Genomic DNA, 16,028 nt, shown 5'->3' with positions numbered 1-16,028 from the left:
TGTGTCAGCAATAAGCCATATTTTACTTCTGTTGTATCAAAACAGATGAAACGTAAAGTGGAACCACCTTTAAACTGTAGCGAAATGTGTATTTACTGAATCGTTTATAGCAGAGGTTAACAACCACAATCCTCAAGACACCCCGTGGGATGGATGGGGTTTGGGGGGGTGACAATTAGCAGTCGAGGGGACCCCACAATTACTGTAATTGCCCGAGACAATACACAAATAGACCGGCGCAAATGAAAAAGGGTATGCGCAGAATGAGATGGTACTCTGTTTGGTGTAGTAGTGTAAACGCCTAAAAAGTTAAAAATGGATCGGAATAACTTCTCCACAATCACTTAAATGATAGTTAGTTCTCTTTCTTATCTCTCGTAAAGTCCTCTCAGTGTTAGCCCAGCCTTGTTAACATGCTCCCTTAAGGCCCGTATTCACGGGCAGATGTGGCCAGAGATGTTAGATTATCGCTCCGTGAGTACCCTCCTTAAGTCTCTCAGTGGGACTTCAGATATTTCCCTTTTGGTATGAGACTTCTACCATTTGTATATTCCATATAAGGAGAGAAGAAAGGTGCCAATAGTGGGGGTCATTCCGACTCGTTCGCATGCTGCAATTTCTCGCAGCCATGCGAACGGGTCTGAACTGCACATGCGCGTGGGCGACGGATCTTATGAAGAAGCCGTTCGCAGCAGCGAACGCAAGAATATTGACAGGCAGAAAGCAGCCCCGGGCGGCAACTCACTGTTTTCGAGGAGTGTCCGGAAAAAGGCAGGCGTGCCCAGCCGTTGAAGAGGAGGGTTCCTGACGTCAGCTCCAAGCCAGATCATCGCAGCGGGTGAGTAAGTCCTGAGCTGTGCAGAGACTGTACAAACTTTTTTTTTTCGTTTGTGCAGCTCTCTGCACAAGCGATTACAGTCCTGCACAGCCCTAACCCCCTCCTCTGTAGGCGGCGATTACCTGGTCGCAGCAGTGTAAAAAATAGCCTGCGTGCAACCAGGTCGGAATGACCCCCAGTGTGATAACGTTTTTTTTAATTCAATTAAATTTTGATTAAGAGACACATATTTAGCAGCGTACCATAGGTGACACATTGATAAAGGCTTCTATAAGCCGAAACGCGTCGGAAAGGAGACACATCTGAGGCAGATACAGACAAGCCAGGACTCTTGCAGTGGATTTCAGGTCCAGGGAGGTACCCAAGAAAGTTTTGCTTGTTAAACATAATTTAGTGTGCATTATACACCTGTAAATTATGGTACGCTGCTAAACATGTGTTTTTGAACTTTCAGTGTTTACACTACACTAAACAGACTACCATCTCATTCTGCTCATACCCATTTTCATTTGCGTCGGTCTATTTGTGTATTGTCTTATGTGTAGGGTGATTCAGGTCACACCCAAGTCCTGGCTGCATTTGAACAACTGGAGAGCATAATTCTATTCCTTTTTTAATTACTGTAATTGCCTGGCTATTCAATTAAATAGTCTGCGTTGAAAAACATGGATTCTGGAAACCCACTTATTTTGTGTAAACTGTGCAATCAATGGGTTTTGATTCCCACGTGTGACTCGAATTTGTGGGTTTTTACGCAGGCTTTACCTTGCAGCTCATGCAGTCCAACTGTGGGGACTTGCGTGTGGGGTATTACCTGCTAATTGAATACCTCCTGTGTGGCAATTGCTAATTTTATTCCCCCTAACAGTCCAGGGAGTAAATTTACTTAAGCTTCTAAATATGAAAAGTGGTGATGTTGCCCATAGCAACCAATCAGATTCTATCATTTTCTAGGATGCAATAGAGAAATGATAGACAGAATCTGACTGGTTGCTTTGGACAACATCACCACTTTTCATTTTTAGAAGCTTTAGTAAATTTACCCCCAGGTTTCAAAGATAGCCATACTTGAGCACTGGTGACTTAATTAGTACCTCAGTTATTTTGATTTAACCATCTGTGCTCAAGCATGGATATTACTAAAACCTGGACTGTCCATGTGTTGAGAACTGAGGTTGGGAAACACGGATTTATATGGATAAGTCCCAACAAGACAAAGATCACCACAGGCATAGCAACTATATAACCCTGTGACTACATGATAGGTGCGCGTCAATAGCAGATGCTCCGCCCCCAGTAATAGTGCTCCTTACATTGCTTATGACAATAGCTTGCTGTACAGTAAAATGGGATATGGGGTAACCTTATGCAAATCTACAACTACTAAAGCTCTATGAGTATTACGGGTTAGGATCGTGTGACCGGTGTTTGGGATCCAGGAGGTCACCATACCGACCCGATATCCCGGTAGCAGAATGCCGGCGGGGGGGAGGGGGGGGGGGCAAGTGCAACAAAGCCCCTTGCGGACTCAGTGGATCGCTGCACTCGCCACGGGTTCTATTCCCACTCCATGGGTTCACGAGTGGGAATAGTCCCCATTAGTCGGTGTGCCGATTGTCGGACTGGCCAGAGATTGGAATTCCGGCATTGTTATAATGACCGGCAGGATCCTGACCGCCGGTCACATGACTATATTCCAGTATTACATTATGGGGGACATTTACTAAGCAGTGATAAGAGCAAAGAAGTGAGCCAGTGGAGAAGTGCCCATGGCAACCAATCAGCACTGAAGTAACATCTATAATTTGCATACTACAAAATTATACAGAGCTGCTGATTGGCTGATGGGGCAACTTCTCCACTGGGTCACTTCTCCGCTCTTATCACTGCTTAGTAAATGTCCTCCTTAATTTGATAAGTTCAGTCTATACTGCATTAAGATAACAAATCAGCTCAGAATATTCCAAATCCGTAAGCAACAGTACAATGATACACTGACCTGTGCACAGATTTGGTGCATAACATGCCCAAACTCATGGAAGTAGGTCTTCACCTCATCGTGTCGCAGCAGAGAGGGGCGAGTGGCAGCAGGCTTGGTGAAGTTCGCCACCATCGCTGCTGCAGACATCATCTTGGTTCCATCAGGGAGGAGACAGCCAGGCTGTAGTCCAAAGCATGCAGCGTGCCCAAACTTTCCTTCCCTAAGGGTAAGATCCACATCAGCATAATCAAATACAGTGACTGCTACCTTTACTTGTCAGTCATAGGAATACATGTACAGGTGTACCAACAGGTTGGTGCACTGGATCAAGAAATGGATTGAGCTCAGTGGGGATTGCAATGTTAAAATGTAGTACATATTATTATACAGTAACAGATAACATTAACTTGCATTGTTCTATGTAACTAAGAACGGATTTCTTCATTTAAGAGAACCGGTCAACCCTACAGGACTTTGACATAACAGAATGAGGCTGTAGATTAGCACATTTCTCTAAAAGGTATGTACAGCATAAACAGAGCTTTAGGTGGCTAATTAGATCATTGGCCACAAATCATAGCACATGATTTTCATTAAAATAGGAATGTTCACATGACAACCGTAAAATACGACTGGACGATAAAATTGTGCCCAAGTAATATGACTCTTCATAATGATTGCTGAACAGCCAGGTCTGCCTGATCTGTATGTAGCCAAACTGGACATAAATTAGGTTGGGTAACTCTGTGCTGGTTTTAAAGAGCCCAAACAGTCATTTATAATAAGTCACGCCACACAATGGGCACTGAACCCCAAATGTAATTAAGAAGAATCCCCAGATACGCTGTTTGCAGACACCAAATTTTGGATATTTACTCCATTGCTGAGAATCTCAAGTCAGGAGTATATTAGGGAAATGACACCTCAAGCGCATGGGGATTAGTAGAAATAGAATGTTCAGACTGACGGGATCTAAAAACATTTTGATTACACTGCTGCATAAGTACTGTCGATTGAGAGTCTGAAAGACTGTGAATCGATGTGGTTATTTATTAAAATGTCCCCTTTATGTAACCTAACAAAGTACTCTTTTCCCTATTTTACTTGTGTTATGCAATTTATACTGCTAAGAGATTCGGACACTTACTGATCTTTAAATGAGTCACAGTTCCGATTAATACTGTGGTATACAGTTTATAATTAGAAGCCTTTGCAGTAGATATAGTTCCATTTCCATACGTTGGTACATTTTATAAATGCCACGCCGTAACAGGATGGCAGTGTACTGCCCCAAGAATCCTAAGGACGCTATGGGCAGCTACACAGGCTACAGGGTACCTGCCTGGTGTGCCCCTTGGACACTCTGGGAGGCTCTGCAGTAGCGCTACTGGCTGCAGGATTGACGTTCCATACTATTGTGAAAGCATTAAAAAAAAAAAAAAAAAATAGAAATGGGTTCAATACCGTGATGCAGGAAGCCCCTTAAATATATTAGAGATTTGGTTGAGTTTGTATGTGTGTTTTATTTTATTTTTGTAATAAAACTATATATTGCTATGATTTTTTGGTAATTACACTTAAAACAGCAGACTGACAGGTCATTTGTTTGATCTGTTCCGTTATGATTACAGGAGATCGGTGAATTTACACTACCAACAGTCATCCAGTTATTTGTGCCCGATAATCAAATAAAACAAAATTGTTAAATATTCTCTACTGAACACCTTTGTGTATTAGAGCATACAGCACACCATTTTATAGTCCAACCACATATACCATCTCCCCATGTTCGCTGCAATATACAGTAAGCCCATCTCCCTTACGTTACTCTATACCAGGGCTGGCCAAACCGGTCCTCGAGATCTACCAACAGTTCATGTTTTCCAGGCCTCCTGGAGATCTGTAGAATTGTGAGTTAGGAATGAATGCAGCACATCTTAATTAGTAATGACTACACCTGTGCACTAGCTAGGTGGTCTGGAAAATGTGTACTGTTGGTAGATCTCGAGGACTGGTTTGGCCAGCTCTGCTCTATACGGTCAATTCAAGTTTTAGTGATGGCAGTGAGTTTCCAGTATATGTACCGTTTCTATGGCAACATCACAGATGTTATACCAGTAATGTAATTCTTGGCAAAGTGAAGTTGAGTTAGTCTAGAGCAGGCATTCCCAACCACGGTCCTCAAGGCACACCAACAGTGCAGGTTTTAGTGATATCCAGGCTGCAGCACAGATGGTTAAATCAAAATAACTGAGCTACTAATTAAGTCACCTGTGCTGAAGCCTGGATATCACTAAAACCTGCACTGTTGGTGTGCCTTGAGGACCGTGGTTGGGAATGCCTGGTCTAGAGCATACCTCATAGACATGGAGCCCGGGCTACCTCCCCTAACACACCTATCATTTTATGGCACCAGATCTATTATTATTATTATTATTATGGATGTTCCTTTCAATATTTCTATGATGTTCTAGATCTTTTATATTCTACAATAACTTTACTACATTATTCATATGTACTTAGTACAGGCATTTCTGTTGACCTAAGACTGTATCTTTGGAATGCACACACAGCTCTTACAGTATACAGTACATTGCAGGGAACCACTTCTGGATAGGGGCCAAGTGCATCACAATATAACAAAATTCAGAATTTTATAGATTCCAGTCTACTACAGATATTTACCAAAACTCTCTGAACAATGGGGGTCATACAGAGTTGATCGCACGTAGCTGCTTTTTGCAGCCCGTGCGATCAACTATACTCCGCCTATGGGGGTCATTCCGAGTTGATCATTCACACTGACATGCGGGGGGATGCCCAGCACAGGGCTAGTCAGCCCCGCATGTCAGCGCCCCCCCCCCCCTTCCCCACAGAAGTGCAAAGACATCGCACAGCGGCGATGCCTTTGAACCTCAAGAGTAGCTTCCGGCCAGTGCAGCTTTAGCTTGCTGGCCGGGAGCTACTCATCGCTCCCCGTCCCGCAGCGGCTGCGAGTGACGTCACGCAGCCGTCGTGGACCCCCCCCCCCCCCCCCCCCCAACGGTCCGGAATGCGTTGGCCGGACCGCTCCCTCCCACCCAGCAACCGCCTCAGAGGCGATCGCTAGGTACCGACGGCTGCCATGCACCGCCGCATGCGCAGTTCCGACCCGATCGCTGCGACAAACTGCAGCGAGCGATCGGGTCGGAATGACCCCCTATGGGGGTGGGTTATTTCCCATAGCAAGGCTGCATTCGCTTGTGCAGCTCTGCTATGGGAAAAAAATGTGTGCATTTTCTAAGTAGGTCTAGACATACTTACCAGCTGCGACGTTTTCAGCCTGTTCGGTCCTGGCTCTGACGTCAAACACCTGCCCTGGACATGACTGCATTTCTTCAAACACGCCTGCGTTTTTCTTACCACTCCCAGAAAACGGCTCCGGACGCTGTGTTGCCGCCCAGGAACGCCCGCCGCCTGTTTATCTTCAAGCGATCGCCACTGTCATCGCTTTCTTCGTTCCCTTCATTGTTGCCCAGCGACGCAACGACACGCATGCGTATTACGGCCCCCACGCATGTGCAGTAGTGACCCGATCGCAGCTGCGATCGGGTCGGAATGACCCCCAATGTGTGTGACTTGGGCACATCAGCTCATCAAATTCATCCACCTAGGGATAGCCATCAGTGGGTTTATCATCGATGGTGCCACGGGAGATTACTATCGGTCGCATGAAACCACTGACATTGTTTGTTTGCCCTCCTCCATGGCAATAGCTGCTTGGGGGTGTACAGCTGGCCTTGGGCCAATTAGTGTCAGGTGTGAGGCTTAGAGGGCCACCGGGGTGGGTCTAAGTGCCATGGCCATGATGCATATGAGGGGGGGAGGAGGGGGGGGGAACAATAAACATTGGCTCAAAAAACATTGACTCAGATCTCCAACATCAATGGCAAAGTCACTGACCATCGGTGGTAAACAATCAATGGTCGATTGCCAGCACCACATCAGCCACAGTGTAACGTAATTTGCAAATAATACTTGGTGATAATTTGCACAAGTCTCCCAACGCATTGTTCAGTAAATCAGTCCCCGTTCTATATAGTAAGTATCTCATTTACCTTGGATAAAGGTCCAAGTAGAACTGTCCCAGAACAGCACGTGTAGCACTGTCATACACGGTGTACAGAGTCACGTGTTCATGCCACACATGTGCATCTTTCACAACTTCAAACTGGAGCCCAAGGAGCTCTTGGTAAATGCGCAGCAGGTTTTCTGTGACGGTCTCCATAGGAAAGTATTCTTTTAGTTTGTCTAGGTCCACAGAATACTTTGTCTCCAGGATGCGAGTGATGTAGTAGTGCAGGTCCCATGCATTGATTCGCCCATCAAACTCCAGACCTCTCTCCGCGCATTCTCTTCTTTTCATCTCCAAAATAAGCAACTTTTCTTCTTCCCCCAACGGCTTTACCTTTGTTTTTAGATCATCTGGAAGAATCACAGACATATATCTTGTACTTCAGTCTACATTCAAACACTTGACTCATTTTATTTTCTTAGTTTGAATATTAGATTGTTTCCAGGACTCTTTTAGCTTAGAGGCAGACAGACAGTAATAGATTATAATGTTCAGTGTAGTCTCATTAATGAGTAAATCTGGATAAAAAAAGGTTCAGATACAAGTGGATACGGCCATTCCTCCTGCCACGTTTCCTTATGCTTAATCTGTAACTTTATACATATTTTATACCCATTCCTTTGTGACAAAGGTTCCCTGTCCCTGGTACACTGTGAGTGTTTTTATTTGTGGCTATGATGCAATATTTAGGAAAGAGCGTGGTTCACTATATGTGGCGGAGCATCTTACTCAGGGGTGGGCAATAAGCTGCCCTACAGGTGCTGTTGAACTGCACATCTCAGCACGCCCTGCCACAGTTTTGCTATTTGGCCATACCGAAAGTGTTGCAGAGCATGTTGGGATATGTAGTTCAAAAGCAACTGGAGGGCAGCTTACTGCCAATACCTGGATCTAAGTCCCGTGTCAGGCAAAGAGACGGTTGGCGTACGAGGACACATCTGTACATTACCCTATGTACTATATGTTACAGATTTAAAAAAGGTTATCCTAATATTACTTTTTATCACTTGATATGACCATCCGTTTGTCTATTTAATAAAGTAAAGGAGAAGGGGTGTTTGGTCTTACTGAGAATATCTCCCTGGTATACTACACATACTTTAGTAAAAATTGTGTATGCAATATTTATCAGGGACCTGTTATAGTATGTTACGTAGTACACCCTTCTGAATAATCACTTGTAATAACAATACTTATTATTAACATTTACTTATAAGGCAAACATTAAACAACTAACCGAGAAAAGTAGAGACATTGCTTGTGTTCTTCGCTGTGTTTAGCTCAAGGACAAAGTCAGCGTGTGTCTGGTACCCCAGCAGCTCTGCCAGCTTAGCCCGAAGTCTGATTAGTTGCTCCAGAATTTTTGTATTTTCCTAAAACAACAAATAATAGGGCCCGATTCAGACCTGATCGCTGCTGTGCGAATTTGCAAGGCGGACGATTATCTGCGCATGCATACAGATCGTAGTGCGGACCTGGACCTGGTGCCAGTGGCGGATTTTCCCTAGGGGCGGCACAGCAAGCTGATGAGCCCAGGTGATTTTTTTTTTTTTTTTGTCATTGTGACTTATTTTTTACTTTGCAACTGACGGGAGTGGGATAGTGGGCAGCAATTTTGGTCCCGGTGCTGGTAGTAGTTGGGGCTGCTTTGGTGGTCTCAAGGCATCTGGACTGGCCCTGAAATGAAGAAGGCGGTGACATGATGGGGAGGGGGGGGGGGGGAGAGCTATAATGTGCTGAGGGGTGGCCTGACCCCTAAATCTGCCCCTGCCTGGTGCGACTGCAGCAACATTGTATGAGAACACATCTGAACAATGGGGCTGCTCACCATAGAATATGAACCCAGATAATAACATAGCTCCATCACAGAGGCTTCAACAGTAAGGAGGGCATGGGTCCTCCTATCTTCTCTCCTTGCTGTCACTAATGGCAATACATGATTGTGATCATGTAATGGTGGGATGCGGAATAGGGACTCTCAATGCTTTGATACAAAGAGGGTTCCAATTCAGAACTAATCCATTCTCTATGCATTATCATGCCTGAAAGATTTTCTGATTGCTTATGTTAGTGGTGTCTAGTAGGTAAAATAAATGTGCTGCATATAATTATTACATTTTTGGTTCCAGATTATCCCCATACAGGGCCTGATTCAGGGTCACAGATAATGCTGTACTAACACATCTCTGCAGATCTGAGGGGCTATTCAGAGTGGAACGGATCTCCACGTGTGGCTTAATGGGTGTAACTGGCAGCAAATGGGGCGTTAGCAATCAGCATATATGTATTCCGTGGGTGTGTAGTAACTGCAGCCTATTCAGAAACAAGTGCATGCAAAGAGGGGGCAAATTCAGGCTGATCTCTTCTACCCAGGATAATGATGATAACGATGACAGCTGCTCTCATATTTGTGTAGAGGCAGAGCGGCCACATGGATTCGGTCTACTGCAGGGCTGGCCAAACTGGTCCTCGAGATCTACTAACAGTTCACATTTTCCAGACCACCTAGCTGGTGCACAGGTGTAGTCATTACCAATTAAGATGTGCTGCATTCATTCCTAACTGACAATTCTACAGATCTCCAGGAGGCCTGGAGAACATGAACTGTTGGTAGATCTCGAGGACCGGTTTGGCCAGCCCTGGTCTACCGTGTATACGGGCGGAAATCCGCAGCTCTTGCCAAGCTAGATGCAGCCATCTTACATGCGACTCATATAAAGTCTAAAATGGGAAATGCTATTAAAGAAAATGCTGAATCACACATACCTCCATACATCTACTGTTGAAGGCGGTTTCCAATTTCCTCCGAGTTTCAGGCACAGAACACTTTTTAAGAACAGGAAAATAGTGGGGATACTGGAGAGTCACTTTATAAGTGTTGCAGTCTGTCTTTTCTAGACAGTCCAGGAAATCATCGGGAAGACCGTCTGTAGGAGACAGCATTAGAGCTACTGGTGAAACTCAGTTCCACACATATACAAAGGAGAGCACAAAACATCTAATTCATAAACATCACTGACAAGAACATGTACCCTATCACACAGTATTGGTGAGCTTTATCTAACAACCGTTCTACATCATTTGAGGTTTTCATAGACAGATGGAGTATAACACATGTACAGTATGCAGCTGTGGTTTTATTAATAATAATAATTTTATTTATATAGCGCGCTTTCTCCAACAGGACTCAAGGCGCTTTGCAGACATCAAAAACAATGCACATAATACAGCAGATTTAAGTAATACAGTGATAGACCAGCTGCACAGACATAAAAAAAGAAAACCTTGAGCACACATAAGCATAATGAAGGATTGGTCTAGGCATTTTGGGTAATAATTTCCATGGGTTGTGCATTCCAACCTCACAGTTACCAGGTGAGGTAGCCATCTTGGGCGCAAGGATTACCCTGAGTGGAATAGTCTACCCCTAGAAGAGATGACACAAAATAGGGGGATTGCAGCGTCCTAAAACTCAAAGTAGGTCCGTCAGGTCCATGTATTTTTGATCCCATCCACAAGCGTACCAGATGTGGCAGCCATGTTGGGCGCATAACGAAGGTTACACTGTGGGAGATGAGCCATACAAGGGCCAAATGCATACATGGGAAAACGGACACGTGTGTAGAAGTATGCTATACCCTTCACAGAAAAGATCCACATGAAGTACACCTTGCCCACAGAGAAACCATCCAAGGCAGCCATCTAGGGCGCACTGCGTAGGTTGCTGCTGGCAGGGTGTGCAAGCAGTGGTGGTACACATTACAGTAATAGTTCACAGTGGGGTGGAAGAATGCTGCAAGAAGAAGAAAAAAAAAAAAAACACATTTGCAGGAACCAACAGACGGAGGAAAACTGTAATAATATTATTTTGAGAAAATTATATATGTCCAGATCTCATGGGAGCAGTGCGGGTAGGTGAGAGAATGTGGGGAGCACACTAATGTCCAATGGAAATGACCCTGCTGAGCCTGGTGCTCATTCCCCTCAGTTCCCTGCTCAGCTAGAGGGGTAGGCCCAGGGCAGTCATGATGTTCTCAGACAGAGGGGTAGTAGGCACTGGTCCTGGTGCTCTCATGGCAGAGGTGAGGAGAGGCCACATAATGATTCTGAGCTGCAGTGTTCGTGGAACTAGTTTAATTAAAGTTTCTAGCATAGTCAAAAAAACAAATCCAGTTCAAACTCCGGTTCTAACTTCATCCTTAAAAAATGCATACTTCACAAATGCTTGCAGGCCAAGTCCTGACTGCAGGCCTTGATGGTTTTACTGCTTGGGCTGTAATCCTACTTATGGGACAGGGGACTGAACACCTGTGCTCCTTATCTGGCTTCAAGGAACAAGTTACCAATCTGTGATCCAAGGAGAACCCTTTTGCTAGGAGTACATATATGTACACACTTCATGATCATGCATAAGAAAGGAAATTCTACAGGTACACCCTTCATAATACTCTAACACGTCCCCTGGACACTACTATAGCAAACACAATTCACTGTACTTTCTATAGCAGTGCACACACTACTAAGAGTCATCCTTCCCCTTTACACTTACGCTGGGAGCTGGGCAAAGGAGTGACTTATTCCTCATCCTGTTTGCTTAAGACTGAAAGCAGCCAATAGGTTAGACACGTCTTCCCCCATCATGGCACCTAAAGGTGGAATCCATACAACTACTTGCCAGCAGCGATCAGTCAGTCTCTATAAGCCACTGAGCATACAACTCATATGGAGAAAAGTAATACCGGCCATGACCACTAGGCCCCGATATATACATCATGCATTTCTACTGTGAAACGCTCAGTTACTATAAAGGCCAGACCCCTCCAAGCTGGTTAGCTAGAACCTGAACTATGCACACGCTTAAACAGTAAGTCTAGACCAGGAACTAACAAGAACTACAGCTGGCAACGACGCCTCTGTTAGAGAGTGTGAGGTCATTCTTATCCAGGTAGTGATACATAGATTACAGAAGGTAGCATTATCCAATATTGTCTTGTTTTCACTTCCAGGTCAGCAGATACTATTACAACTACAGTGCACACATTATTATTATGACATTTTATTTATAGGGTGCCACAAGTGTTTCGCAGACACATTAGAACAATACAGGGTACACAGAACATAACATTACAGTAACAGAAAAACTAAAAAAGAGCACAGGTAACAATTAACAACACAGTTCTCAGTACAGACTACAGCTGTGAAGAAAGGAAGCAAAGGAGTAGTCGTCATAGTACTGGGGGCAGGCAGCCACTGGTAGAGATAAACAGTAATGAGCGAGAGGAGATACAGGTACAGACATTCGCTACGTAGGAGAGAGTTGTAACTGAAGTGAGAGAAGAGGGCTGTGAGAACAGGAGGGAAGAGGCCCCTGCTACAAGGAGCTCACAATCTAGAGGGAGGGGGTGACAGGCAGAAAGAAACACACATGCAGAAGAAAAGGAGTAGAAAGACCAAGCAGTACGATTAATGTATTATACAAATATGTGGCTGATCTGTGAAATATCGGTGGATTGGCCACATAACTGTACTGTGTATGCTTGCAACCGATCCGAAAATATCAGAATCAGCTTTATTGGCCAGGTATACTTGCGTATACTAGGAATTTGTCTTCGGTTTGCTATACAACAGCCAAGTAGGTAACAGATAAGCAGGTTGGGGGGACGGCGGAGGAGTTCAGCAGGCGGACCGCTTGGGGAAAGAAACTTTTGAGGCTTCTGGTGGACCCAACTGGGACAGCTCTGCAACCCCTGCCAGAAGGAAGCAAGTTAAACGTGTCGAATCATCCAGCGTGTCCTTCCAATGCAATGATTTTAATGTTGCAAGTCGGCCGCACTGAAACTGTATGCACTGATGCAGCCAACCAACAGACAATTCCCCTGTCCCTTCACCGAGGAGGAACAGGGAAATGTCTCCTCCCCAGAGGAGAAACTCGCATATCATGTGGCCATACACTGTGACATATCTCACAGTGTATGCCCGCGATCAAGGGCGTAGCTACCATAGGTGCAGGCAGTGCTGCTGCTATGGGGCCCAGAGATTAGCGGGGCCTGCCTTCCCTGTCACAGTCACATGTGTTATATACATTTTTCACCATTGGGTGTTAAGTAGGGGTCCTTTCAAACTTTTTGCCTTGGGGCCTGCAATATATCTAGGTATTCCCCTGGACCTGCTCATTGTAGCATGGTATAAAATGAACTGGAGGGCATTATGATGTTATATAATATGAACCGGGGCACTGTAATGAGGCACAATATGAACGGGAACACTATATATATCATAATGTGAATTGTGGGTACTGTGCGGCATAATGTGTACTGGCAGCTCTGAAATGTGACATAGGGTGAACTTAAGCACTACTGTGATTCATAAAAGAAACTAGGGCACTACTATGGGCATAACATTAAATAAGGCTCTACTATGGTTCAGAAAATGACCTAGGGCACTATTATAGGGCATAAAATTAACAACGGCTGCAGAGAAGTGTCTCTCTAGAAGCATTGGGATGGGGGCCCCTTTAAAATGTTGCTATGTGGCCCACAAAGTTCTGGCTACGCCCCTGCCCGCGATATCTAATGGGTGTCAGGCTGACAGATAAAATGTCATGCGGTCCAACAGGCATCTTACCTGACTGTGTATGGCCAGAATAGTTAATACTCCTGGTCATGATGCAGTTTTCTCTACATTTTATTAGTCATGTCCAAAAACCTGAATAATACATACCTGTATATCAATGTTTCAGGCAGGATTTGATTTAGCATTGGGTGCATTTGTGCTGAGTAACTATGCAGTTTGTGCAACATTTGTCACAGCGCCCTTGTGTGCAAACTGCACCAGTATTCTGAGCTGCATATACCTAGAACCTGTGACCTTTCATGCCTCCAGAGCAGGACCCCAGGCATAGATAAGGACAGTACAGTAAGGGGGTGCAGATGCATGGTAAGGCTGCCCCAGGTGTAAATCCCGTGGGTGCTGTGTTTGAGTTGATGATGACTAAAATTTTGTCTAGATCAGTGGTTCCTCATGGCACCCTAATGGTCCAGGTTTTAAGGATATCTGTGGTTTACAGAAGTACATTATTTGTATGTGAATTCATTAAAAATAATTTAGAACCATAAGTCTAGAACAATGGAATTGTATAAACTGATTTTCCAACTTATTATTGACAAACAGAGTTATATGCAAAGCTGGCCACAATCCGAATCCTGTCATTTGGGGTGATTACCACACAAGATCCATATTCAGTTTGGCCACTCACACTGGTGGCTATAGCGGACACATACACCTGATTGCACAAGTGGTGAATTCCATGAGGGATCCTGTAAGTGGCTCCCGCCAATGCAGATGGAAAGATCCAGCAAAACCTCAGTTATTGAACTGACGAAGCAAAAACTTACCGAGTTCTGCTTCTGTAAACAGTAGATACGTGCTGTCCTCGGTGAGGTTTTTATTGAAATCGATACTCAGCTGACTGATCATTTTTTTCATACTCTTTATTTCCTGAATAAATATGAAATATGAGATCAGTACATTCCCACAATGACAAACTTATATCAGACACGAGAATGTGACAGCAAGGAAATGACAATGGAACTCAAAGGGCAGCGACATTGCATTGATATAACGATTTAATTCAAGTGAATAAAAAATAAGATTTTACTCACCGGTAAATCTATTTCTCGTAGTCCGTAGTGGATGCTGGGAACTCCGAAAGGACCATGGGGAATAGCGGCTCCGCAGGAGACTGGGCACAACTAAAGAAAGCTTTTAGGTCACCTGGTGTGCACTGGCTCCTCCCACTATGACCCTCCTCCAAGCCTCAGTTAGGACACTGTGCCCGGACGAGCTGACATAATAAGGAAGGATTTTGAATCCCGGGTAAGACTCTTACCAGCCACACCAATCACACCGTATAACTCGTGATACTATACCCAGTTTAACAGTATGAAAACAACTGAGCCTCTCAACAGATGGCTCAACAATAACCCTTTAGTTAACAATAACTATGTACAAGTATTGCAGACAATCCGCACTTGGGACGGGCGCCCAGCATCCACTACGGACTACGAGAAATATATTTACCGGTGAGTAAAATCTTATTTTCTCTGACGTCCTAGTGGATGCTGGGAACTCCGAAAGGACCATGGGGATTATACCAAAGCTCCCAAACGGGCGGGAGAGTGCAGATGACTCTGCAGCACCGAATGAGAGAACTCAAGGTCCTCCTCAGCCAGGGTATCAAATTTGTAGAATTTTGCAAACGTGTTTGCCCCTGACCAAGTTGCAGCTCGGCAAAGTTGTAAAGCCGAGACCCCTCGGACAGCCGCCCAAGATGAGCCCACCTTCCTTGTGGAATGGGCTTTTACTGATTTAGGATGCGGCAGTCCAGCCGCAGAATGCGCCAGCTGAATTGTGCTACAAATCCAGCGAGCAATAGTCTGTTTAGAAGCAGGAGCACCAAGCTTGTTGGGTGCATACAGGATAAATAGCGAGTCAGTTTTCCTGACTCCAGCCGTCCTGGAAACATAAATTTTCAAGGCCCTGACTACGTCCAGCAACTTGGAATCCTCCAAGTCCCTAGTAGCCGCAGGCACCACAATAGGTTGGTTCAAGTGAAAAGCTGATACCACCTTAGGGAGAAACTGGGGACGAGTCCTCAATTCCGCCCTATCCATATGGAAAATCAGATAAGGGCTTTTACATGACAAAGCTGCCAATTCTGACACATGCCTGGCTGAAGCCAAGGCCAATAACATGACCACTTTCCACGTGAGATATTTTAGATCCACGGTTTTAAGTGGCTCAAACCAATGTGATTTTAAGAAACTCAACACCACGTTGAGATCCCAAGGTGCCACTGGAGGCACAAACGGGGGCTGAATATGCAGCACTCCTTTCACAAACGTCTGAACTTCAGGTAGTGAAGCTAGTTCTTTCTGGAAGAAAATCGACAGAGCCAAGATCTGTACCTTAATGGAGCCTAATTTCAGGCCCATAGTCACTCCTGCTTGTAGGAAATGCAGAAATCGACCTAGTTGAAATTCCTCTGTTGGGGCCTTTTTGACCTCACATGAAGCAACATACTTCCGCCATATGCG

General features: G+C 44.8%; 1 protein-coding gene across 2 annotated transcripts in view; it reads right to left on the bottom strand.

The window, feature by feature from the left end:
• Positions 1-16,028, bottom strand: part of NLN (neurolysin) — a 147,333-nt gene that overhangs the window by 74,865 nt on the left and 56,440 nt on the right. For both annotated transcript variants that reach the window (XM_063963235.1, XM_063963240.1), the window contains exons 5-9: positions 14,328-14,430; positions 9,700-9,860; positions 8,171-8,306; positions 6,917-7,283; positions 2,838-3,039 (exon numbers count right to left, since the gene is read on the bottom strand). In XM_063963235.1, coding sequence (XP_063819305.1) covers positions 2,838-3,039; positions 6,917-7,283; positions 8,171-8,306; positions 9,700-9,860; positions 14,328-14,430 — 969 coding nt within the window. The remainder of the gene's footprint in view (positions 1-2,837; positions 3,040-6,916; positions 7,284-8,170; positions 8,307-9,699; positions 9,861-14,327; positions 14,431-16,028) is intronic.

The sequence above is a fragment of the Pseudophryne corroboree genome, chromosome 1 (assembly GCF_028390025.1).
Source record: "Pseudophryne corroboree isolate aPseCor3 chromosome 1, aPseCor3.hap2, whole genome shotgun sequence".
NCBI lineage: Eukaryota > Metazoa > Chordata > Amphibia > Anura > Myobatrachidae > Pseudophryne > Pseudophryne corroboree.
This window is presented reverse-complemented; position numbering and strand designations above follow the sequence as displayed.